This window comes from Sus scrofa, chromosome 3, assembly GCF_000003025.6.
Source record: "Sus scrofa isolate TJ Tabasco breed Duroc chromosome 3, Sscrofa11.1, whole genome shotgun sequence".
NCBI classification, from domain to species: Eukaryota; Metazoa; Chordata; class Mammalia; order Artiodactyla; family Suidae; genus Sus; species Sus scrofa.
In genome coordinates, this window is record NC_010445.4 from 10040552 (window position 1) to 10065409 (window position 24858).

At 60.4% G+C, this 24858-nt stretch overlaps 1 protein-coding gene and 1 long non-coding RNA gene across 2 annotated transcripts in view; one reads left to right on the forward strand and one right to left on the reverse strand.

Moving 5' to 3' along the window:
* Positions 215-5378, forward strand: LOC110259893. Its single transcript, XR_002342315.1, has 2 exons — positions 215-2551; positions 3392-5378. It is a non-coding gene; the product is annotated as an uncharacterized LOC110259893 (long non-coding RNA).
* The window catches only part of SRRM3 (serine/arginine repetitive matrix 3), a 55612-nt gene continuing 36740 nt past the window's right edge, over positions 5987-24858 (reverse strand). Inside the window, exons 6-15 of the mRNA XM_021086294.1 lie at positions 24411-24440; positions 23898-23960; positions 23741-23776; positions 21987-22037; positions 21359-21463; positions 20809-20986; positions 10068-10429; positions 9278-9502; positions 9055-9192; positions 5987-7380 (exon numbers count right to left, since the gene is read on the reverse strand). Of these exons, the coding sequence (XP_020941953.1) occupies positions 7155-7380; positions 9055-9192; positions 9278-9502; positions 10068-10429; positions 20809-20986; positions 21359-21463; positions 21987-22037; positions 23741-23776; positions 23898-23960; positions 24411-24440 (1414 nt within the window). The 3' untranslated portion in view covers positions 5987-7154. The remainder of the gene's footprint in view (positions 7381-9054; positions 9193-9277; positions 9503-10067; positions 10430-20808; positions 20987-21358; positions 21464-21986; positions 22038-23740; positions 23777-23897; positions 23961-24410; positions 24441-24858) is intronic.

Sequence of the window (24858 nt, forward strand, 5' to 3'; positions counted from 1 at the left end):
ACCTGTGGGATCCAGGCCTCCACTCCCACCTCCCGTAGGGTCTGGCCACAACCTTGGCGTTCTCTCTTTCTCATTGCCCTGACTCCAGTCCAGCCTGCCTTCTCTGACTTGCATCCTGTTATCCCTCCTTTTCAGATGAGGAAACCGAGGTCCAGAGGGATTAAGTGCCTGGTCCACCGTCTCCTCTGAGACACGACAGAGTAAGATTCTTGCCCCTCTCGTGTTCAGGGCTCTTACCCTTGTGGGGCTCCCACCTTGGAGCCCTTCCTCTCCTTTTGAGACCCGCTCTCTCCAGGGGCTGGGCTGAGATTGTACTCCTGCCAGTTCCATGGGGGGCCTTGCTCTGCTCAGGATTCCTGAGTGGCTGGAAGCCAGATTCCAGGCCTCTCAACAAGCTGGGGGACACCAGCCTCATGCCCTTCCTGAGCCTCAGTTTCCACCACAGTTTCCTCTTCGAGAGAGAGCACTGCCAGATAGTTTTCTTGCTCACCCACCTGCTCCCCATCAGGAAAGAGCTAAGGTTGGGCCACAAATCCAAGGTCACCTCTGGAAAGGCCTCTGGGCACCTGGAGCTCTCATGAGGCAAGGGTAGAAGGCAGACAGAATGCTGGACCATGTTGGGAGCATGCTGGGTCTCCATGGGGAGCTGCTCGCTGCCTCCCAAGGGTCTCAGCCTCAGGAAGCCCCGGGCCTCCTCCCGGTGCTCCCAGCCGCACCCATCCCCAGCTCTATAAAGTCAGGGTGAGGTCAGGAGCCAGGGAGGGCCCTCCTCTGCCCCTGCCTGCCCACCCTGGCCCAGACTGGAGCCTAGGCGCCCCACCCTGGCGGGATCTGTCAGGTGTGATTTTGGATGCTTTCAGGTGTGGCCCAGCCAGGCCCAACCATGTTCTGGGTGGGGGCTGCCTGCCTGGCCGCCAGCACCTTGTAGACAGAGGCTCCCTTCATAGTTCCCTTCCTTTTGCCTGAAACCAGGGCGGGGAGGATCTCTTGCTGCTGCCCCAGCTGGGGGAAGTTGTGCAACCCAGGGTACACCCCCCAGCGTCTGCCCACACGGCGAGGGCGGCAGAACTGAGAATTCACATCCACCTTCAAAGGGTCACTTCTCAAGGGACTCATAGATCACTCTGCCAGTCACAAGGGAGGGGACATGGGTGGCTCTGGGTGGTGGTAAGAGGAGGAGAGGGCGGGTGAGAAACTGGGTTTTGGGGTCAGACAAGGCTGGGCTTGAATTGGCTGCTGTTCACTGGCTTGATAGCCTCTCTGAGCCCGCATGTCTCCATCAGCAAACAGTGGCCAACACCCCCACGCTCCAGGGCCACAGTGAATCTCCCCGTCGATAACGTGCAGGAAATGCCTGCTGCTCAGAAATGGTCTTGTTATTAAGGGAAGAGGACCTTTAATTTTGGATAGTGAGATTTAGACTAATGAGAGAATTACCCGCTTGTCTGTGCTTTGTATCACGTCCAAGTAGCTTATCAGAGTCTTCGGAGATGAGAAAACTGATTGTCCCAGCTGCCCCCAGGTCACAAAGCTGGTGAGAGGTGAGGGACTGGATCTCAGGCCTCCTGCCTCTCCATCAGGAGGGGAAGAGACGCTCCAGAAAGTCCCAGGGGGGCTATGGGCTGGGCTCTCAGCCCAGGGTGAGGTGTGCAGCCCAGGTGACCTGTCCAGACGGGGAGGGGTGGGCCAGCCTCTCTGGGTTCCCTTCCAGTCCTGGGCACTGAGCTGCCAGGGGGGGTTTTCTGGGATTAAGAGGACAACCCCACCACCAGGGATTTCCCAGAAGCCACAGGGTGGGGGGGGGCGCGGCAGGGATTCCTTCCTCAGCGGGGCCCCTCCCCTCATCCCTAGCCCCAAAGTCCGGGGCACTCTGCAGCAGCCCCAAGACCTGCTCCCAGCCTCCTGGCCTGGCCTGGCGCCCAAGCCTTGGCCACACTAGCTACTCCCTTGGTGGGCCTTTGCCAACCGTGGCTGTGCCAGCTCCTCCCTCCCTGGCCCAGCCTCAAAGAAAGTGCGAGAGGCTTCAGGCAGCTAGCTGCCTGAGCTCCCAGGAGAGGCCTGACAGCTGAGGAATTGCCAGGGAACTAAAAATGTGGGCAGCCGTAATTAGAGCGCATGGGGGTGGGGGGCACTGAGTCTTTCTGGAAGCGTCTAGACACTGCCCCTCCGGGAGTCTCTTTCCAAAAACCTGTCTCCAGCCTGCCCACCTCCTAGACCCCTGGCTTCTGGCTGCCCTTGGGGTCCTCTCAGCTCCATCACTGCGGAGGGGGGCCGAGGAGGGGCCAGGTGGGAGGGCCGCGGGGGCGTCCTCCTGCCCTCCTGCCCGCTCTCCAGCAGAAAGAAGCTGTCTAGCTTGGGAGTCTGGGGACCTGACTGCTTCTGACTCTGTGACCTTGGCCAGCAGCCGGCCTCTGTGACTCATTTTCTTCATCTGTACAATGAAACCATTGGACTGGATGTTCTCGAAGACTCCTTCCAGCGCTGGTGAATCAACAGTTTCTCCTCCACTCTCCCCTCTCCCCGCCTCCCGTCGCCCAGGGATGTGTCTGCGGTGAGTGGAGGCGGAGGGCCAGGGAGGACACGGAGCTTTGGCTTCCCCTGCATTGGCCGTGTAGGTGGGGGCCCTGTGGCTGGGGCTCCCTCACGTCCTCGGTGTCCCGAGAGCCTTTCTCAGGTGGGGAGGGGGGTTGATGAAGGAAGGGCAGGTGCCTGGTGGTAGGGCCTGTTTGCTGACGATGCCCTCAGCCAAGGGAGGCAGATGGGAGGCCCGGGGGCTTCCAGGAGTAGCTCCGGCAGGGGCTGGGGGGTGCCAGCTGGGCTCCCCAAATAGGGCATGGGCACTTGGGACTTGCTACCTGGGTCTGGGGCCCTAGGAAACACACTAAGAAAAAATGGCAAATATGCAAGGACACAGGAAAGCGTCGTCAGACCTCCCGGCCGCTGAGAGTGTTGGGAGGGGGAAGGATGGAAGGGTCCCCAAGCCCCAGATGTGGAGAGAGAGAGGCCAAGACAGGACGGCTGCGCCCCAAATGCCACATCCTGCTGCGGTCCCCTACCCTGCCCCCACCTCCCCTTCCTCGCTAAAGTAGAAATGGAGTTTCCTGTTTTCCTGCCTGCCTTCCTGGCAGGGTTTCTCCCTTTTCCCAAGGTTCAGAGCTGAAGAGTTGAGCTGCACCTGCCGTCTGTGGGAGGGAGGGGGCCTAGTCTCCTCCTCCTCCTTCTGAGGGGAGCAGGCGCCAAGCAGCCAGCGGAGGCGCAGGGGACGAGGGCTGCGGGCCTTCAGGCTGACAGGGACCCTGCCCCAGGGACCTCTCCTCCGGCCCGGGCCTGTTTTGTTTCCCTCCTGGTGCGCCGCCCACCCTCAGTTTTCCCTCTCTCTGTCGCCCTCTAGGGTCTGCCTGCCGCCACTACGCCTTGCCTTTGGTCTCTGCCCGCTCCCCTGATGGCGGGGCCGGCTCGCTCCCTGGTTTCCTGGTTCACTCCTCTACTCACTCAACAGACATGTCAGGGTGCCTGTTTGGAGATACAGAGGCGTGGCCTGGGCTCCAGAGACTCACGGATTTAGGGAGAGAGAGGCATGCCAACAAATAACTGGCTCAAGGTCTTCACGCCCTGTGAGTCCCCTGGTGGCTCAGCAGGTTAAGGATCCGGCATTGTCACAGCTGTGGTGTGTGGCCACCAAAAACAAAACCAAACAAACCAACCAAACAAACAAACGAAAACTTGATGCCCTAAAGGCAGGAACAGACCCAGAACTGCAAGAACCCAGAGGCAAGAGTGGCCACTGCAGCTGGGGATCAGGAAGGCTCCTTGTTGGAGGAGGCAGCTGAGCTGGGCCTCGAACCTTGAGCCCACAGGAACCTGGCAGGTGTGGAGGCCCAGGGGGGCCCAGGGAGGAGGACGGGGTGGGAGCGGAGTTTGGAGGGTGCAGGAGGAGGGGCTGGCCATTCCAGGTGGAGCCATTCAGAAGGCCTTCTGAGCGCCGTGGCTCCTCATGGGGTCCTCAGGGCGGGGAGTTTTGTTTCGTTAATTCCATACTGTGTCCTGGGAACCAGGCCCTGGGCGTGACACATAGGGTTCCGTAAGCATGTGTGGTCAGACGTGCGTTTTCGATGTGGTGGGATGGACGGACGAGGGGGCCAGACCCAGGCAGGCCAGCAGGCGGGAAGGTAGGTAAGGGGGGGCCATGGTGAGAGGCCAGCAGCAGGGGTGGGCAGAACAGGAAGAAGTGGCACTGCCTGGTGACAGCCTGGCTGTGGGCATGGGGTGAGGAAGGCGGTCTGCTGGGCAGCGACAGAATGGGAGGGGAGAAGGGGAAGGGGCAGCTTTGGGCTCACTGTGAGACAGGCTGAACTTCTTTGGGGGGCCGTGCCCATGCGGAATTTCCCAGGCTGGGGATGGATGGAAGCTGTGCACGACAGTGACAACGCCAGATCCTTAACCACTAGGCCGCCAGGGAATTCAGGACAGGCTGGAATTTTATGCCCACTTTTGGGTGTGTTTCATGTCCCTCCACCAAGTGGTGGCATCTTCAGAGCAAGGCCAGGTCTGCTTTTCCTGTAGCCCCAGGCCTTGCCTGAGGCCCGGTTCTGCTGAACCTGGGTAACGAGTTAGAGGGTTCATGGGGGCTTCTTTGAACGGCTGCCTCAGATCAGGAACAGAGCCACTGGCCAAAGGCCTCCTCAGGTGTCCCTTCCAATGTGAGGGAAAAGAAACTGGAGGGGAGTCGGGTGTGGAGACTCCCGACAGGCCACAGGCCTCGGATCACGGCCACAGGCCTCGGATCACGGCCCCCTGCTCCGTGGCCCAGACCAGACCAAGGACACCTCCTGTGCCACAGCTCCCACAGCCCAGAGCCGTGACCACACCCGCTGCCGTCTCCGCAGACTTGGGCCAGGGTTCTTGACCTGTGGGGCCGGCCCTGAACGACTGCAGAGCGTCTGTGGGCTCTGAAGTCGCCTGCAGGTGGTGGGCGTGTGGACCGTCTTCTGAGGAAAGGCTTCCCACCCTTCGTCAGATTCCTGAAGAGCGGCTGAGTCAAAGCGAGGTTAAAATCTGCCACTCTAAGAGAACAGAAGGAGGAAGAGGAGGAGGAGAATGTATTTCATTGGCTCTATGTAAGAGGCAGACAGACACACGAGTAGCTATTAAAAAGCAAAAACCAAACCAAACCAAAACAACACCCCTGCCAGGCCAAGCTCTCCCTTTCCAAGCCCCGTCCCAGCACCCAGCCAGGGCCAGACACACGGAATTTTCCTTCAGTGACCCCTTAGGGACCACTCACTTTATACCAGGCCCCCCACCAGGATGAGGAGATCCCCTTTCAGCTTCCTCCTGGCCCCCTGTGGAGACCGGATTTAAAGCTAGAGTTGCTTTAAGCTGTGTTCTCAGACGTTCCTGTTGTGACTCAGTGGTAAGGAGCCCAACTAGTATCCGTGAGGATGTGGGTTGGATCCCTGGCCTCTCTCCGTGGGTTGAGGATCCAGCATTGCTGTGGCTGTGGCAGCAGCTGTAGCTCTGATTTGACTCCTAGCCTGGGAGCTTCCTTATGCGGCAAGTGCGGCCCTAAAAAGAAAAAAAAATGGAAAAAAAAGCAAAGCTGTGTTCTAGCTGCTCCCAACACTCCACCTGCAGGGAGGGTCCTGCCTTTGGGCCCGTCCATCCAGTCCCACTTTCACTGCTGAGGTGAGCTGGGTGTGTGGGGCGGGGCACGGGGTGTTTAAAACGCACAGGGCCTCCAGGCTGGGAGGAAGGCCCTTCGGAGTCTCCTGTTTTTCTCTGAGTCATCCAGCGGCAGACCCTGCAGACTCATGCATAGAGGCAGGGGCAGAAGTGCTGGGCCCTGGTTCCTCGGTGCCAGCTCTTGCCTAGGGTCCTGAGGAGTCTGAGCCCCTCTCACTTCTCAGAGGAAAGGATCCCAGGACCCCCTGCCTCCCCCCGCCCCGCACTCCCCAAACCCACAGAGGCCTGGTCTCACCACCTGCCATCCGGGCACCAAGTGTTTTATTAGATCCAATTTTTATCCGCACCGCGGAGAGGGAGGGGGAAATTGAGAGAGGGGGAACCCGGACCAGACCCCAGACCCCCCCCCCCCACCGGAGCCCAGGGCATCTGCCCTGTTGGGCCAAGGAAGACTTCGTGAGATCCCTGAGGGCCCCAGGAGGAGGGGGCTGGGAGCAGCAGAAGAGGGCTGGGGCCACTGCTTCCCCATCTGCGCCCCAGGCCAAGGCCCTCGGTCTAGAGTCTGCCCTTTCTGGGAAGGGCTGTAGCACCCCTCTGGGGGAGGGAGGAGGAAGTGCTGCCGGGCAGGCCCCAAAGCGCGAGGCATCCTATTCTGTCGTCATCTGCCCACCTCCCAGCCGCTGGGCCGCCCCGGAGGGGACTCCAGGGTTTGCTTAGTCATTGGCGCTCTGTTTACAGGCTCCTCCTCCATCTACCCCTTCTCTCTTCCACCTTCTGACCCGAACTCCTTTTGATCTTGGGGTCAGATGCAGCTGTGGTGGTCCCGCCTCTGGTCATGCAGGAGGCTGGCTGGAGTGGCCTTGGCCCAAGGCAGGGCCTGGCCTGGAGAGGCGGGACCAAGGGTGAGTTCCCCCGGCCCCTCAGGCTGGGGCTTAGAGGCCCCCCTGGTCCCGGGCACTCCTGGGCCCAGAGAGGGGTCTGGGGAGGCCACGGCGGCCGGCCTCCACCCCTCAGCCGGCGTCCTCCCGCAGCCAGCTCAGAAGGTGGTTCCCAGCCTGGCTGGCGATGTGCCGAGGCCATTCTTCCTTCTAACTTAGCTCCTGCTTGCAGTCCCACCTCCATGTCTGCCCAGTGATGGAGAGGAGCTGAGGGTCCTTTGGAGGGGCAGGGAGGCTGAGCTGAGGTCACCAGCCTGGTGAGGTGGCATCAAGCAGGAAGGGGCGCAGGGTGGTCCCTGTGTTCAGACGGCTCTTTGTTCCCTGGACGCGGTGGGCAGGCAGGAGGAGGGGGTGGGGACCCTCTAGAAGCAGCAGACTCCAGCTCCTCCTTTTCTGCAGCGCACCCACCCTCAAGGTCTTCCCTGGATGCAGGACCTCTTTGTAGCAGTGGGGTGCAGGCCCCCCCCATGGGTCCTGGGGGCTGACCCCTCGCCTCTCCCTGTGCCAGGGGGCACGAAGCTGGGTCTGCTGGGCTCAGAAGCCCCCGCTCTCTGAGCTGCTCCGGCTGTGGTAGCTGGGACTGGGGGTCCGGGAGGGGCTGCGCGTGCGGCTGCGGGTCCGACTGCGGCTGCTGTAGCTTCCGTGGCTGTGGCCAGGGCTGGGGCTGCGGCTGGGGCTCCGGCTTGAGTAGTCGCTGCTCAGGCAGCTGGAGGAGGACGAGGGGCTGGGCCGGTAGTAGGGGATGGGACGCTTTCGGGCACTGCCGGGAGGGAAAAGCTGATTATAGGCCATCCAGGGCCCTGAGCTCTGCCAGGCCGGGGCCCTCACTCAGGCCCTGAGCCCCTCCCCGGCAGTGGCCAGGGCTTCCCCGCCTCAGTTCCCCTGAGCCTTGGCCTTGAAATTCTCCCCCCTTCCTCCCTGCCTCAGTCAGACTGGACACCTGTGGTCACTGGCCAGTTTCGTGTTAATTACTTTGTTTTTCCTCCCTGGCCTGCAGGCAAAGGGGACCAAGTTTCTCCTTGGACTGAGTAGCTGCTCAGTAAATATCTGTTGAATAAGTGAAACTTAGAGACAACTTACATCAGCCAGGCTAAACAGTGGCTTCTGTGCCCAGCCCTGCTTCTGTGCTCCCCACAGGTTCAAGGCTTTTGGTTTTCAGGTTGCTCAGAGGGAACAGGGGGTGCCCCCTGGCCACTGTGCTCATGCCCAAGGCCAGCCCGGTCCCACTGGCCCCCACGCCTTACTCAGCTACCTCCCGCCGGCCTGGAGTTAGTTTGAAGCCAGGAGACTGTGTCCCAGAGCAAAGAAAAGAGAGTTAAGGGGGCGACGAGGCCCCACCGCGTGGGGTTAATTCTGAGGAAGAAAACAGGTGTCTGTTAGTGGGAGGAGGAGGAGGCAGCCTGGGAGAAGCCAGGTGAGAGGGGTGGAGGCCCCTGTGGGGGAGGGTGTCGGACGGGGTGGCCCAAGGCCGGCAGTCCGGCTTCTAGGTCTGGGCTGAGGGGAAGACAGTGCCCTCTTCCCTCACAGAGATCTGGGTCACCGAGGATTAGTAAGGGCTGGTTTGAGAATCAAACGAGCCCTGCTCTGTGTATGGAAGTGAGAACTCGTTGTATGGAAGTGAGAACTGGGACCCAGAGGGGCATGTTGCTCTCCCGAGGCTGCCCAGCCAGGCTGGTGCAGAACCAGGCTCAGAATTTTGCCTGTGGCCCTCGACCCCGGGCCAGGGGTCTAGGGCTCCAGGGTGCCTTCCACACCTGCAGACCATCATCTCAGCTGGGCACCCAGGCCCAGACCCTGCAGTCCTGGCGGCAGACTGTGTGGGCGAAGTGGGAGAGACGGGTTCCTCCCACAGCTGCCCCAGGGCCAGGACTGCCCCCTCCTCCAAATTCCCCAGGGGGCTGGGAAGTGAGCAGAGAGGTTAGTGAGAAAAGGAGAGGCAGACAGACAGACAGCTGAAGAGAGCCAGTCAGCTCACATGGGCATCTCCCCTGCAGCCTGTGGAGAGGGGGTCCACCTGGCCCCCAGGCTGGCCACAGGCCACTCAGCAGGCTGGACCTTGAGATGAAGGAGAAAAGGAGACATCATTGCCAGAAAATGAATGTGGGGAGGGAAGGAGGAGGGAGGGGCTCCAAGTGGGATGGCTGGAATCTTCCAGAGCTGAACTCCTTGCCTGCTGCGGGACCCAGACTCAAGTAGCGGGCCCTCCCCTCCATGGCCTTTCAGGACGCTTCCCTTCTGGAGGCGGCCCTCCCCTCGGTGAGCCCCGCACCTCGGCCTTTCTGGTTCCAAGCCCTCCCCAGCATCTCCGTCCTAGGCTGAGCGCCCTCTCCACTTCCCCGAACCCCTGACTCCTCTCCTTCAGCGTCCCGCCTCCCCGCACCAAGTTCAGTCGGTCAGGACCCCCGAGGTCCCCGCGACCCCGGCCCCTCCATACCTGGTGATGCGCCGCGGCTCCATGAAGCTGGGCGAGTCCCGGCGCCGCTTGCGGATGGGCGAGTAGCTGCGGGAGCGGCGGCGGGCGCGGGCGGCCTCGGCCTCGGCGTGCCTCGCGCGGCCCTCGCCGTCCTTGTCCCTGCGGGGCCCGGCCCGAGGTGAGCGACGCGGCCCGGCCGGCTAGCGGGTCCCGCCGCCGCCGCCACCCCTGGGCCCACACTTACCGGCCTAGGGCTTTCTTGGGCGACGGCGAGCGGCTGGGGCTGCGAGCCCTCTTCTCGGCTGAGCGCGAGCGGGATTTGGAGGGCGAGCGGCTGGAGCTCCAGGAGCGCGGGTGCGGGCCGGGGCTGCGCGACGAGCTCTTCCCCTCTGGGCCGCCGTGCCTGCCGTGCGCGCCCGGGGACGGGGAGGTGCTGGCTGCCCGGGCGCGCGGGGGCCGCTCCTTGGCCCTGGAGGAGGGGCACGGCGACGGGGGGGTGATCAGCTGGGAGAAAGTGGTCCCGGTGGAGGGGAGGGGCGGGGGGAGCCCGGGTGACAGGGAAGGGCTCACGTGGGGAGAGAGTGAGTGGGCTCCGCGGAGGGGGAGCGGCTCGGGAGGGCAAGGGGTTCTATGGGGCGGTAGATCGCGGAGGGGAAGGGTGAGAGATGGGGAGGGGGGTGTCGCGTGTTGGGTCGGGGAGAGGTTCCCAGTGGAGGGAAGGGGGCTCCGGTAAGGGGAGAGGAATCCGTGAGGAAGAGGCTGTCGGGGGAGGGTGATCACTGGGGTGGGGGATAAGTGAGAGAGGAGGGTGCTCGGTTGTGGGAGAAGGATCTGGATCTTAGCGGGGGCAGTGGGGGAGAGATCTGCAGGGGCGAGAAGGATCAGCGACGGGGAGCCCTGTGCGGGGGGGGGGGGCGGGGGCGGGAGAATGACAAGTGAGGGGAGAGCGACCGGTTCGGGGAAGGATGTTGGGGGGGCGGGTACTCATTGCGGGGAGGGAACCGCGAGCGGGTCCCAGGGGCGAGCCCGCTCACCGTTTACCGTGCCCGCCGTGGCCTCGCTCGGAGCCGGGCTCGGGCCCGGGGCCGGGGGGGCCGCCGCCCGAGTCGCTGCTGGAGCGGGCCCTGCTGAGCGAGCGCGACGAGCCCCGGGGCGGCGCGGGCCGGGCGCGCCGGCGGCCCCTACGGCGAGGCGCGGACGCCGAGGATCGCGAGCGTCTCCGCCGCCGCCGCCGCCGCCGCCGCCGGCGCCTGGCCGCCCCGCCCGCCGCGCGGCCTCCTCTGCCCTGCGACGACGGCGCCGAGCGCGGGCTCGGGCTCTCCTTCCCCCGCGCGGGCGGCGTGGCTGCGCCGGCTTCCGCCTGGTCGCGGGCCCTGGGCGAGGGCGAGCTGGGCTTCTGACGGGGAGAGAGGCAGAGAGGGCACGGAGGGGGTGGAGAGGGGGACGGAGAGGGCGACAGCGGCGGGGGGAGAGGCAGAGGCAGAGCAGAGAGGCAAGAGACCGGGAGAGGTTAGAGAAGCAGAGAGAGACAGCGGAGACGGAGGGAAAGAGGAGAGCCAGAGAGGACAGAGCCAGAGAAGGAGCGGGAGACCGAGGGGGAGAGAGCGGGCGGGCGGGCGGGGCGGGGGGAGAGAAGGAGAGGGGGCTTTCACCGGGCCCAGGCCGGGGGCTGCCAGTCCCGGAGCATCGCACACACGGTTCCCCGCGCCTGCCCTGCCTCTGCCTCTCCTGAGTGTCCACCTTCTGGCCTCAACAGTGCAGCTCATGCAAGGTTCTCGGCATGCAAAACACAAGAGGGACGGAGCGGTGGGGCCGGGGACGGACGGGGAGGGGATCCAGGAAGGGCACGGGGGCTGGCATTGCCCCCCTCGACGGGACAGAGGATCCCGGCAGAGAGAAGAGAGCGGGCGGGCGCCGGAAGGCCAGGCCAGGGCCAGCCCGCCAGGCCAGGCCCCCCAGCGCGTGGGGGTGGGTGAGGGCATGGAGGGGGCACACGGCACACAGATGGGGGTGGGGCGGGGGGCGGGACAACTGAACTCAAAACTGAACCGAAGAAAGGGAGGAAAAACAGAAATAAAAAACAAAATCCACAAATGTCATTAGATACCAAAATCAAAAACAATGTCTGAACTCCTGGGGAACTGACATTTTTCTGGTAACATTTTTTCTTTCTTTGTTTTCCGGCCCTGCAGAGACCTGTGGAGCTGTCAGTAGCACCCGACTGTCTTTCTGTTTCTCTCTTTTCTTTTTCTTTTTCTTTTCTTTCTTTTTTTTTTTTTTTAAGTTCTGATTTTTTAAGTCCCTCTTGGTTAACGTCCACTTACCAATAAAGTGGCACTTCCTCCTTTAGTAGGTAAGATGTGTAAGAGAAGGGAAAAGTGTGGTAGCGTAAGTTCATCATTAGATTCACAAAAACGCAAGAGAGATAGAGAGAGAGAGAGAGAAACGCAACCACCCCATTCTAGGCCTAGAGGAGGCCACACCGCCTCTGGAGGAAGGATTGGCAGTGCCTGGCTCCTCGGGCCTGAGCAGGCACCTCTTGGGTGACCGCTGGATAGAGATGTCGAATGTTTTTCCAAAAGTGGAGTCAGGACACAAGGACTGGGATACAGAAAACCAGAAAGGGCACTTGGTACTGTCCAAAGGGCCCTGGCCAGGAACCAGGGTTCTGAGAGCCTGCCACTATCTCATGGGTGACCCTAGCCAAGTCACTTCCCCATTCTGGGCCTCAGTTTCCCCATCCACAAAATGGGAGGGTCAGGCTTTGCTTCCTGCTGTCCCTTCCAGAGCAAATATTCCAGGATTCTCTGCGCAGCCCTTGACCACCCTTTCCACCCGCTCCCTCCGCGGAACTGACCCATCCTCCTGTCCCTGGGCTTCCTTCCAGTAACAACCGCCTGCCTGGAAGTCTGTCCCCCACCGTCCCCACTCCCAATCACCAGGACTAGTTTGACACTGAGCACTTCCAGGGCCTGCTTGGTGTTGGAGTCAGCTCGATAACCTGTTTTGATCACAGAACTTGGCCTCTGGTAGCGTCTCAATGCAGTTAGCTGAGGAAGGAAGAAGTGCCCTTACGAGGACCAGGGCCAAACCAGGGAGTCCTAGGAAAGGGGCAGGGGCAAGGCCAAGTTCTCTTGGCAGGCTCTTCAGCTGCCATGCCAGCTGCCACGCCTCAGGACACCTTGCTGCCAGGGGCTGGAAGGAGTGTGGCTTCCTTGGCATGGCTCAGGGGTGCTTCCTGCAGTGGGAGGGGTGATGTCAAGGTCTCGCTGATCAAGCCCCGATCCAGCCTGGGCGTGAGCTGGACCAAAATGTCAGCCCCACTGGGGGCAGGGCATAGCTAACTTATGATTGGCGGCTGCAGCAGCCAATGCACACCAGCTGTAGCAGTGAGAGCAGCTGTCCTGAGCCAAATGGGCCATGAGGACCTGGGAGAGCCTTTGGTTTGGGGCAGAGGATGACACTGGGTGCCAAGGTGCCCCTTCGAGTGACTCTGACCCTTCTGGTCGCCAGCTCACTTCAGCTAGGAGACACGGAGGCTGGGCTGCTCAGTCATGGCCCCTCTGAAATGGCAATTCATTCTTGGCTCCCCTAATACCCCAGCGTGTGGCCAGTGCCTCGCAGCTCCCAAGCTCCCAGAACTAGGTTCTGTCATCCAGCATCCTTTTTCCTACAGAGGAGGCAAATGAGAAAGAAGTCTCCAGGATCCTCAGTTTTCTAGTGTCTTTCCTGTCCCCCGGCTTGTCAAAGAGTGTAAAGGGAACAGACACCAGCTGGGGGAAAGGGCGCCTCAGGAGCCAGCGCTAGTAACCCATCCCTAAGGAGATGCCGGACCCTGCCTTTGCGAAGCCTTTGCCTTCCCCTGTGGTCAGGGGCAGCAAGGCACGCGGGCAGTACACCACACTCGGGAATCAGGACCTGGATGTGAATCCTGGCGCCAGCTCAGAATCCAGATTGGAGATAACTAGCTCTGAATCTAGGGAAGAGGGCGGCAGTGGAGGAAGAAGACCGAGGGTCACGATGGTCCTTCCCACAGGCGCGGCGGGGCCCTCTCTGCTTCCCACTGTGGGGCCGGGAGTGGCCGAGAGTGTTCGAAACAACGCTCCCGACTGGGTTGGGTGGATACCCATGCCCTTCACATGGCTGTCCCCACCCACTGAGGTCCGAGCAGCTGCGCCAGTCCCCCTGTGCTGACCTGGATGCTTCCTGCCGGGCATGTCTTCAAGTCCAAGTTCTTCCCCACTTCCCTCTCATCGCCTTCAAGCCACATGCTGCTAGAGCCCCGGCTGCTAGTAATTGGCAAAGTGGAACACCCCGCATAGGAGTTTGCTGTGAGACCGTAAGGAAGTCACCAGCTCTGAGACCGTTGGTAAAATGGGGATAACTGGGTCTTTATACAGGGATTGCGAGGGTCTGTGCCGAGGACCCCTGACTCATGGTCCCCTTACAGATGAATGGGGTCAGAGCAGGGCAGGAAGGCCTGGGGCCCCATGGGGAAATCTCCCACGAGCCAGGACGGAGGGGGATGGGAGGAAGGCTGTGCTGGGTAGGGTGGCAGATACCAGCTCCCTGGGTGTCACCCTTATCCACCCATCCGTCCCCAAGTCCTGGAGAAATGGTCTCCATGATGCTGCCCGAGGGTGAGCCTCATCCTCGGCTTGGGTCTCATTCTTCCCGGGAATTGAGGGAGATCCCAGTCCAGACACCGCGGAACTTCACAGAGGGACAGGACCACGGTGGCCGGGGACCGCGTGAAGCCTGCTGTTGGTGACTCCTGCCCCGCTTGCCTCTGCCCCCCAGCACCGCTCCCAGCCTAGCTGATGCCTGTTGCCCGCCCTCTCCCCTCGCTCAAGGTCACCACCTCCAGGAAGCCTCTCCTGATGCTCATCCTGAGTCAAATAGGCTCCTCTGTGATCACACAGGCCCTGTTCCTTCCTTCAGTGTGGACCGTGCCAGGGCTGGGGCTACAGTGACCCACAGGAGCTCGTTCCCCATCCACTGTTCCGCTCTTCCCCTTCTCATCGTTCTGAGAGATCCCTGTCAGCCCTCCAGCCTGGCAGGGGGGAGCTGTGAACCCAGGTCTGCCTGTCTCTCCCCGGGCACGGACACCCAGCGGGGGCCTGGAGGAGCGCCAGCTCATGCTCTCCTCGTGTGTGCCTGGAGGAGTGAGGGACGGAGTGACCTTGTCTGACTCCCAGCCCAGCTCCCAGGAGCCCTTCTGCTTCTTGGTGCCACCTGTTTTCTTTTGCTTACGTAAAATGTTTTTGAGGGGAAAGACAACAAAAGTAGCAGGGACAGTGTGCTTGTCCAAACCTGGTATCTTTAAGGACAGGAACAAGCAAGCATCTGGAACAAGTACCCCTCTAACTCAGCATTAAAAATCCCATTTCGGGGACCCTGGTCACATCGGGTATTTCTTGAAGGTGGGGCCTCTACCCCCACCCCCATCAGGCTGGGATAGAGCCTCCTCCATCGGCAGCGCCTTCCCCTCCCTAAGCAATGTCGAGGGGGCCCTCCCGCACCCCCGGGGCTGAGGGATCTCTGCGGGCAGCGCCCCAGGACCTGCCCTGCAGCCAGCACTGGGGGGGGGGGGAAATGACTAGCTGGGCTTTCTCTTTTCAGAGCTGAGGAAGGAGGCTCACCGGGGGCCTCCTGAGGGCGGGATGTCCCGCTTCTGCAGCGGCTCCCAGGTGGGGCGGGAAACGGCTTAAAGGGCAGGAATAGGAGGAGGGGGTCCCAGGTGATCTGCTCCTGCCTGAACCCTCAGGGTAGCTGGAGGAGCACTGGGCTGGGAGTCGCAAGTCCCAGGTTCAGCATCTTGGGGACACTGGCCACAACTGACTCTCTCTTCTGGATCATCTGTCCTAAGGGACCAAATGAAGCTCAGACTTGGAAGATGGAAGAATGTTGGGGGGCTGAGGGAGCCCCTCTCTGGGTTGGGTTGTGGTCCAGACAGGAGGCAGGTGAGGTGAATGTCCCCCTCTGTCTCTCAACTGCCCTATGGAGACTTTGCTGAGTAGACCACCTAGTCCAGCACCTGTTCCTGGCCAGCTCACATCGCCCCTGAAGTTCGACTACCATTATGCCCAAAAGATGGAGCTGTGAGGTTGTGCCTGGTGCCAGAGGCTGCCCCAGAGTCTGGAGCTCCCACCAAAAGCTCCACCTGCCACCAGGGCTGTGGGAGCCCAGCAGGCCCTGGAGGGTGGCACAGGGCTCTTTCCTCAGGCCCGACCTCAGCCAGAACTTCTTCCAGAATCTGGAGGCTGAGAGGCCCAGCGCAGGCCCCTCCACCACTGCTGATTGCCCGAGGCGGGGGTGAAGGGTGAGGGGCTTCACAGCTACTCCCAAGAACAGAAGTCAAATCGGCTCAACTGCAGCATACACAGTTCAGGAAGGGACACACACTTGGAATGCTGAACCACACAGAAATGCATTCGAACAACAAAATGAGAAAGAGGGGGGACGCAAGGAAGGCTTGGGGGAGGGGGCAGGGATGGAGAGGAAGAAGAAGGAGCTGGGAGGGTGGGAAAGGAGGGACGAATGAACCAGAAAAGTTGTCGGGGAAAAGTCAAGAAAACTAAACGACAAACCAGGAAACACAGCTTTGTAGCTCATTTGGAGAAAATGCAAGTTACAAATGAGTAGTCACTAAAAGAAAGAAAGAAAAGGGAGGGGGAGAAAACCAACCAGAGCGAGATCGAGAGCTTGAGAGAGAAAGAAAACCACATTCAAACCAAGCAGAGTGGCGGGGCTTGTCTGGAGATGGGAGCGGGCGCACAGCGGAGCCGGGTACCTACCTTCTCAGTGATCAGGGACAGGAATGCAATAATGAAAAAGAAAAGAAGGTCTCCGCATTGCGAATGCAGAACTGGGGGAGACAGGGACTCTGAGCTGTGCTCCCCTTCTTTTGGCAAGGGCAGCTTTCAGTCTAGCCCCAGGGGTGGGAGGGGCTCCTGCCCAGCCAGTTGGCTTTTTTTTTTTTTTTTTTTTTTTAAACCCACAGGCTCCAGAAACCAACCTTTCCTTAACTCTTTAAACAACAGAAAACCTTGACCTCCAGAGGGCATGCAGGAAGCAGCTGATGGCAGCAGAACCACAGGGTGGGTGAAGGGCAGGCTGGCAGCATGGGCAGAGAGGCCCACCCATGGCAGGGGAGAGAGAGGGAGAGGAAGAGACACAGAGACACAGCGAGAGAGACAGGCAGACACAGAGAGGAACAGAGAGGGGGAAGGGGGACCCAGACAGAGAGAGGAAAGCTGTTTCAACAAGGCCAGTCAGAGTGGACAGATGGGGCGAAGGGGATCTCGCATTTAAAAGGGAAGGCAACCACGGAGTCAGTTCGGAGGACTGACCCAGCTTCAGGGCAACTGCCTTGGCTCCCAGCTTCAGCATCGTTTTAGCAAAATGCATTCCCCCTGTCTTCTTGGCTTATCTTGGAAGAAACGCCAAGGCGCCCTTCCCTGTCCTGACCGTCCCCTACCAGCTGCCGTCACTGCACTTTCCTTGGCTGGGGTGAGGCAGGTCAGGGAGAGCCACGGGCACCTTCCTTGGGGCCACCTTGGGCTGCCCATTAAGTGATCTGAGTCAGAGGCAGAGGCCAGAGAGAGCCTGGGCACCTTGCTCACGAACCTTCTCTGCCACCCTCACCAAACAATGATGCTTCCTTTGCCACTTTGGATGCTAGGAGCAGGGGGCCCTACTTCTAAGGCTGCAAACCCTGCACATCCTTTCTGGCCAGTGTACTGGGGAGGGCAGAGCTAGCTCCGGTCTGCGTCCTGGGGGGGTAGAGGGAGGCAGGTGCCCTCAGGCGAGACAGGATGGAAGGACTCTCCTGCGAGGTCATCTGACTCTCTGTCCCACACCGTGTGACTTCGAGCCACTCCCTTCCCTCTCTGGGCCTCACAACTTGTTTCTCCATATGTGGGAGGGTGCCGCCCCCACCCACACCCTGGTCTTGGTGTGGCATGCCCCGTGTCAGAGTTGAGAGGGCTTGGGAGCATGCCACCGACATCCGGCAGGGTCCCAGTGGGAATGGAGGAGCCGAGATGACCAGCGGCCACACTCCACCCACTGGAGTGTGTTTCCTTTTCTTTTCTTTCTTTTGTTTCTTTTTTCTTTTCTCTCTCTCTCTCTCTCTTTTTTTTTTTTTTTTTTTTTTGGTCTTTTTAGGGCCGCAGTAGCGGCACATGGAAGTTTCTAGGCTAGGGCTTGAATCAGAGCTGCAAGTGCTGGTCTACACCACAGCCACAGCAATGCAGGATCCGAGCTGCACTGGTGAGCTATGCTGCAGCTTGCAGCAACACCAGATCCTTAACCCACTGAGGGAGGCCAGGGAGTGAACCCATACCTTCCCGGACACTATGTCAGTTCTTAACCTGCTGAGCCACAGTAGGACCTCCTGGAGTGTGTGTTCTTTTGCCAGTCCTCCCAAATTTTGGCTCTGGCTGAGGGTCTAGAGGTTAGAGGGCTGCTGTCTCCTTTTGGATCTACCTCTAAAAAGCTGTGTGACCTTGAGCTGGTCACTTGATTTCTCTGAGCCCCAGAGAGCAGTAAGCAGCAGGATCCAGACATTCCTTTGGGGCTGAGCCCTGGACTGGGATGGGACAACTAAGACGTGTTGGGAGCTAGCACCCTGCTGGACTGTTTCAAGACCAGGATGGACTTTTTCCTCTTGCCTGGGAGTGCCTGGTTATGAAGCTCTCACCTAAATTAAACTTTTTTTTTTTTTTTTTTTTTTTGTCTTTTTGCTATTTCTTGGGCCGCTCCCGCGGCATATGAAGGTTCCCAGGCTGGGGGTCAAATCGGAGCTATAGCCATGGCCTACACCAGAGCCACAGCAACGCGGGATCCGAGCCGCGTCTGCAACCTACACCACAGCTCACGGCAACGCCGGATCCTTAATCCACTGAGCAAGGGCAGGGACCGAACCTGCAACCTCATGGTTCCTAGTTGGTTAACCACTGCGCCACGACGGGAACTCCTGAATTAAACTTTATCAGGTGTCATTAGCTCCCTCCTCTGGGGCCTAAGGATCTGAGGCCTGGCAGGATGGAGCTGAGCAGCTTGAACGGTTTTGCCCAGCTGCCTTATTCCAGATACAGGGAGCTCACTGCTCTGGGAAGCAACCGGGTGAACTGGGACATGCCTCTCCCCTTCCCTGGGTGTCCCAGCTTCTCTCCAAGGTTCCTCAGAGGCTGAGACACGGAACCACCACCTGCACCCCTTTTGTTAATCTAAAAGCTGAAGCAGTTTCGTTCATGCCCCGGGGTTGAGGATGGGGCTGGCTGCTACCGCAGACTTGGCAGAAGCCTTAGTGTGGGAGTCTTGGTTTTTTTTTTTTTTTTTTTGAAAGAGTTATCTTCCCTTTTAAATTCTGATTACAAAGGAAAAAAAAAAGAGAGATGTACATGACTAATGTTCACTTGAGATTCAAAAACCATCTCTGCATTAGGAGTTCCAACAGTAACACGCACAAAAGCAAAATTCTAGAACAACATAGAAGATAGAAAAAAAACCCAGAGAGATACTTTGCATTTCTGTACATTACAAAAAAGAAAAAAAAAAAAAAAGGAAGGAAAAGAAAAACAAACAAAAACAAAATAACGAAAAGTTACACAAACTTCCCGCCCTCTTCCCTTGGCGGCTAAACAAGAAACGGAATCACAGAGTTACCACGTTTCAAATGGGAGGCTAAAAAAACAAACAAAAACATAGACGGGGTTAAAAACCGTGAGCTTTTTCTTTTCCCATTTGTTTCTCTCTCTCTTTTTTAAAAAAGATAGCGTCCAAGAATACCGCCCCCCTCCGGTACTTTTCCCAAAAGCATTTTCGGTTCTTGGCCAAGTCGGAGCCCCAGCCCCCACCTGCCCTCCCCGGAGTGAGCTCTGGTCTCAGAAAGGCTTTGCAGGCAAAGAGGGATGGGGCGTGGGGACAGGCCTGAGACCTCTCAGGGCCCAAGGCGGCAGAGGCTTGGGGAGCAGGCTTTGTGAGACAGTCACGAAGTGCTGTTTCCTAGAAAACTCCCAGGGCAAGGCCAAATTTCGTGCCGCTTTGGGGGAGGAGACAAGATTGGGGTGCTGCCGAGGCTTCTTCCCCCAGGCCAGAAGCTGGCCGCCTTCCCTGGCTGCTCTGTCTGGGGTCCACTTAGCTGCGGTGGGCACTGCGTCTGCACGGGCCCTGGACCCTTGGGGTATAGCTTAGGCCTGCAGGGGGCGGGAGGAAGGCCTGGACTGAGAGCCCCTGTGTTCCTGCGCTTCTCCGGGTCGGAGTGTGAAGTTCAGCCGTGCTCTTCCAGCTCTGTGCCCGTGGGATTGGGGGTGGGGATGCTCTCTCTTCTAGGTCTGCGCAGGTTGGGCACCACCTCTGTGACCTGTGGCGCTAGTCCTTGCCCTGGTCACCCTCAGCTACCTCTGTGAGCCCTCTCCCACTCCCAAGAAAGATCCAGGGACATAGGATCCTCCCTATGTGGCCCAGGGAGGCCCCTCGGAGCTCAGAAGCCTGGCGCCCTCTCCAGGGGGGGCAGTCTCAAGAAAGGTAAGGTCCTTAAGCAAAAATCGATCTTGAGACTCAGAGTTTTCTGTGAGCTGCCCTCGGCTTTCCTCACTGAGGCCCTGGGAGTAAGGGTGTTTGAAAAAAGAAAGGGAGTGAAAGGAAACAGTCAAAAATCAAAATGAAACTGACCAACACGTACATGTTTGCTGCTGAGACCTGAGGTCTGGCGAGGGGCAGCCCCCCAACTTCCTGCTGAGGCCCATGGGGCAGCCTGCAAGTCTGGGGGGGGAACCGCAGGCCTGCCCACCCCACGTCCCCTGTGCCCATCTGGGGCCCCTGACATCGTTGCAGCCTCCTCTCCCTGGGGGCCTCTACCCTGGACTTTAAGACTGACAGGCGAAAGGACACGCGGACCTCCCCTGGGGCCTAGGAGAGCCTCCCACCCCAGCCCAGCCTGAGCACCTGGGAAAGGTGGAGAAGCCTATCACCAAGCCAGCTCCTACCATCACCACACCTGCCCGTGGGTCTCTAGGAGTCTGTGAGCCTCCTGGAGGATGGGTGGGGACAGTTTTTGAGGTGGTGGTGGGTATGGCGACTCTGAGGGAGCAGTGAGTGTGCAGGGAGGTACCTTGGGAAGCAGGGGCCGTGGGAAGTGGAGCCTGCAGGTTTGAGACCCTGTCGAAGTGTGGCCAGTGCCCGGAAGGGGATAGTCTCTCCTTGGAGCAGGGACTTCAGAAATGCACCTCTGTGGCCACAAGGGGACTGAGATGAGGGGGCGGTCTGAGGAAGAGGGTCTATGAGGGGGTCGAGGGAGGGAGGGCTTTCCGGAGAGGGAAAGGACTTGGCGGGGAGGGGGAGGCTCAGGGCCCAGGGGAAGTTCTGACTCTAGAATTCTGTCCTGAAGGCGACCCCCACCAAAACCCACTGCCCCTCCCCCACCGATATGCCTGGGGTGAGGGAGGCAGGAAACCGGGGTTCCTTCCCAGCTCTTTACCCAGCTGGCTGAGTGCCCCAGGGCTCAACCTTCTCGGGCCTCCAGTTTGCCAAGGTCAAGGGTGCAGGCATTCCTCGCCCTGACTAGGGCCGGGTGGGCGAAACAACCAAGCTTTCCCGACCGCTCAGGTGCACGGAACGCGCCCGGGACGCGGGAGCGGCCGGCCCCGCCCCTGCCCCGCCCTCCCTGGCCCCGCCCCTCGGCGACCCCGCCCCGCCCCGCTCCTCCCAAACCTAGCTCGGCGCAGCCGGCGCGGCGCAGGAAGCCTCCGCGAAGCCAAGCGTACGTACATCGAGCGGGCTGTGCGCCGAGCCCGGGCGGCCCCCGTGCGCTCCGCTCCGCTGTCTGCTGCCGCCGTTCTGCTGGGGCGACCCCCATCCGCTGCCGCCGGACGGGGTAGGCGACCGGCTCCCGCTGGACCGCTGGCTGCCCGTCTTCCGCCCGTCATCTCGGTGCTTGGGGCTCAGCCTATGGGGGTAGGGGGGAGCCGGCGTGGGACGCTCCCTTTGCAAGCGGCGGCTGCCGGACACGAAGGGCAGTGTCCCCTCGCCCCGCCCCCGCCTCCTCTTACTGGGCTGGGAATCCCTTCCGTGGAGAGAGGAAGGCCCCAGCCCTCAGGCTGCCTCGCTTTCCAGTCCAGTGTCTGGGGCGCCCTTGGACATGGGCAGCAGAGCAGACCCGGTAAATTTCTACCCAAGGATCAGTTGCTGTCTGTCCACCAGCCCTGCTTCCCAGCCCTGGGGCGGGGTAGGGGGGCGCGTTTAAACTGCAAGTCCCCGCCGCTCCAGCTGAAAGCTGAGCTCAACCACACCTGAGTGCTCCCAGCAGCCCTGGACCTACCTGCTGGGTGATCTGGAATCACTGTAATGGGAGGACAGTGAGGGGCTGTGGGAGCTGCCGCTGCTGTGGCGATGGGCCCTCCGGCCTGGGGACTCTGCGTGTAGCCTGGGAGAGAAATCAGGCTGTACTTAAGTTCCGCCTGACCTGCCTGTCTCCCATGGGAGTCCTGTGAAAAGCCTCTGCTGAGCCCCCTCCCACCTCCACCCCCATAGTCTCCTACAAAAATAACACAGACCCTGGCCATGCTGGGCACAGAGCTAGTCCCTGTGAGTCATTTGTCAGAATTAGGAAAAGGTGTCCTTTTCTATAGACTGTCCCAGCTCTCCAAGACCTCACTGGCCCCTTGGCTGGTGTTCTTGTGACTGGGATGGGCGGGGGGAGTCACAAGGACTGAACTTGAAAGGACACTGGCTAGAAGGCCATGACCTGGGTTCCAGTTCCAGCTCTGCCACTGATTCACAGGGGCTCTTGGCTTCCTCTTGGGATCTGAATTATATCATCTGAGTCAGGGGACAAAATGTGCTGTCTTCAAGGGCCCGAATCTGTGACTCCAGAAGGCCAAGTTTGCTTGGGGGTAGGGGTGATGGGAGAGGGCTGAGGGGGCTGGAGGAGGGGGAAGGGTACTCACCTCTTCCTTTCTTTGTTCTTTTCCTTTCTTTTGCTCTTGGGGCTTCGAGATCTACAGAAAGCAGAGGCTAAGGTGACAGCACAGCCTGAGCACTAAGTAGGCCAGAGGGAGGGCAGGGTCCTGGAACGCTGGAGCTGGGCCGTGTCCAGGCGTGGATCTGAGCTTCGTTCCTCTCTCGGACCTGAGGTTCCCTGGCTGGCTGGCGTGGATTGCTCACCCCACCCAGCCCCCCCACTTTGGGTCCCTTTTACTCTACCAGGCCTTGTTCCCTCCTTCTCCTATAAGTCCTGGCCTGGATCACCTCCTGCCTGGGTCCCAAGTGGTGCTCCCTCTGGAAGTGCCCTAGGAGATGTGACCATGGCCCCAGAAGTGGGGGGACTTGCCCTTTCCTTCTGGCACTGGTCTTGAGACAGACCCCTCTGATGAGCTGCCATGGTGGGGTGGCCTCTCCATGCCTCATTTGTGTACCCTATGCCCCAAGTTCCCTCGGATGGGGCTCTCTGGGGGCAGAGTCCAGGCTCCTACCTCGGGGCTGCTCCTCTGAATGCCCATCCCATCGCATCCAGCTCTTTGGGGCGAGCCCCACAACCCAGCTCCTTCTGCCTTTGACACATGTACTGAGAGGCTTCTAATTTGGCTTCTCAGCTCTCACTGCACCCTTGGTCCCTACAGGTCTCTCAGTCCCACCCTCCCTGATGCCACCAGATTCCTGCTCAAGTCCTGACTGAAAGCCAGGTGATGCTAAGAAACACTGGAACGTGTTTCACACAGGAGCAGAGTGGGTGGCGGGCAGGCCCACAAGCCTAAAGGTTTGGCATCTAGAACCCTGCTCTCTGCTTTGGGCCTCAGTCTCCCCATCTGGAGCTGGTCTGGCCCTAGCTCACCTCTAGGTCCTTCCCAGGAGTGAAGGGAAGGGGACAGAGGATCTGTGCAGTGGACAGTGACCACTGGGGGGCAGCAGGGGCCCATGCTGGCCCAGAAGGACTGGGGGGCGCGGGGAGGGGAGATGGGAAATTAGAGGGCCAGGATTAGGTGTTTCTTTAGGCTGCTGCCCCACTTTGCAGAGTCTCACTGCAGGAACGGAACCCGGGACTCTGCCCCTCCTCGAGGCTGCTGGGCGGGGGTCTGGCTCTAATGCCAGCAGTGGCGATGTGACTGCCCACACCTTCCTTCCCTCCATGCTGAGTTTCCTACGACTTTCCACACCCCTGTCTCTGCCGGGGTTCCAGCCTTACACCTCCTCTCGCTTCCCCAATCCATCCTGAATAAGTCACTGTCCTGCTCCGAGCTCCGGGCTGGCTCCCAGCCCCACCTGGGTGGAGGCCTCATAGCCTGGCAGACAGACTTGCTGGGGGCTGGCACCTGCCCCCCAGAAACTCCACCTGCAGGCACAGTCTGCTCACCCCATCTTCTACCCACTGAAATGATCCTTCTGCCTGGCATGGCCTTTCTCTGCAAATTTAGGGTCCTGATGCACCTCCTTCCCAACTGGCTCCTCCACAGATGCACCCCTTGGAGACTGGACCTGTATACTGTGTTGTCTGGAAATTCTTGGGGCCCCCAAGGCAAGGCTGACTCGTGGTGCGGCAAGGGCTGCAGCCCCCTGTCTGGCTCTGGGGAGGAGTCCCTGGAGTGGGAAGATGGAGCAGGACAGGACTCTTGCAACCCCCTCCCATCACGGCTTCCTCGGTCCCTCCAGGGGGCATGGCGTCTGTCCGCATGCTCCTGTCCCGCCTCCATAGGGTGCCACTCACCTGTGCCGCCTCTTCCTCCGGGACCCAGAATCAGACCTGTAGGACCATAGAGGGGTTCTTGTGAGCCTGCCTGGTGTGGCCTGGAGACAGGATCTGCAGAGCCTTGGGCGTGGGGGCCCCACAGAAGTGAGAGGAGGTCCCAGGGGAGGAAGGCTACCTGTCTCGGCGGTGTTTCTTCACACTCTTCTTCTTCTTGCGCAGGGGTGAGGAGCTCCCACAGCTGTGGACACAGTTGGGGGGGGGGGCTCTAGTGAACTGGGTCCCGGGATGGAGGGGGTGGTGGAAAGGACTGGGAAAGCCTGGGTGCCCGAGGCATCAGAGCTGGGAAGGGGATTCCAAGGGGCGCAGCCAACTGCCATTGGGCAGAGCAAACTGAGGCCCTGAGGGTCCACAAGGTCCCTAGGAGTAGTTGGTGGAGTGCCTGCGTTGTCCCCTTGTCACCTTTCCAGCCTCCTGGGCATTGTGAATGAGGACTGTTTCAAACCCAAAGGTTAGAGGCTCCAACGATGGGATTTCTGGGCTCTGCTGGGAAAGGCTGGCACGAGGGTCGTGTCCAGGGCCCAGGCCCTGAGGTGGCAGGCCTCCTGCCTCTGGCGGATGGCCTCGACTCTCCCACCCGCAAACACCCTCTCCAGTCCCAGCCCTTCCCTGACCCGCCGTCATCACTGACCTGCACTCGGAATCTAGTCTCCTCTTTTTGCTGAGGGCAGGGGAGAAGGAAGGGGAGACAGACGATTAGTTGGGCCCCCAGGCATTTGCCAGGGTCTCACTTGGGACAGGAGAGAGAAGGCACCTAGAGATGGGGACCCAAGCCCTCCTCCCCAGGCCTCTCACACTGTGGGTGCAGGACCCCTGGGGGCGGGTGCGGGGGACCAAGAGCAGGTGGAGGGAGAGGTGGGAGACTGGGTCAGTGTGTCCAGTTCTGGAGCGTATCATTGTCAGTGGTGGGGGGGACGGGGGTGGTGGTGGTGGAGGGGGCACGGGGAGGGGGTGCCTGGGAAAGGGGAGGCGCTCGGTCGAGTGGGAGGGGCCTGGGGAGGGGAGGGGCTCCGTGAGGGGGGATGGGTTCGGTAAGGGTAAGGGCGGAGACGCGCGGGACCAGCACGTCACTGGCACCC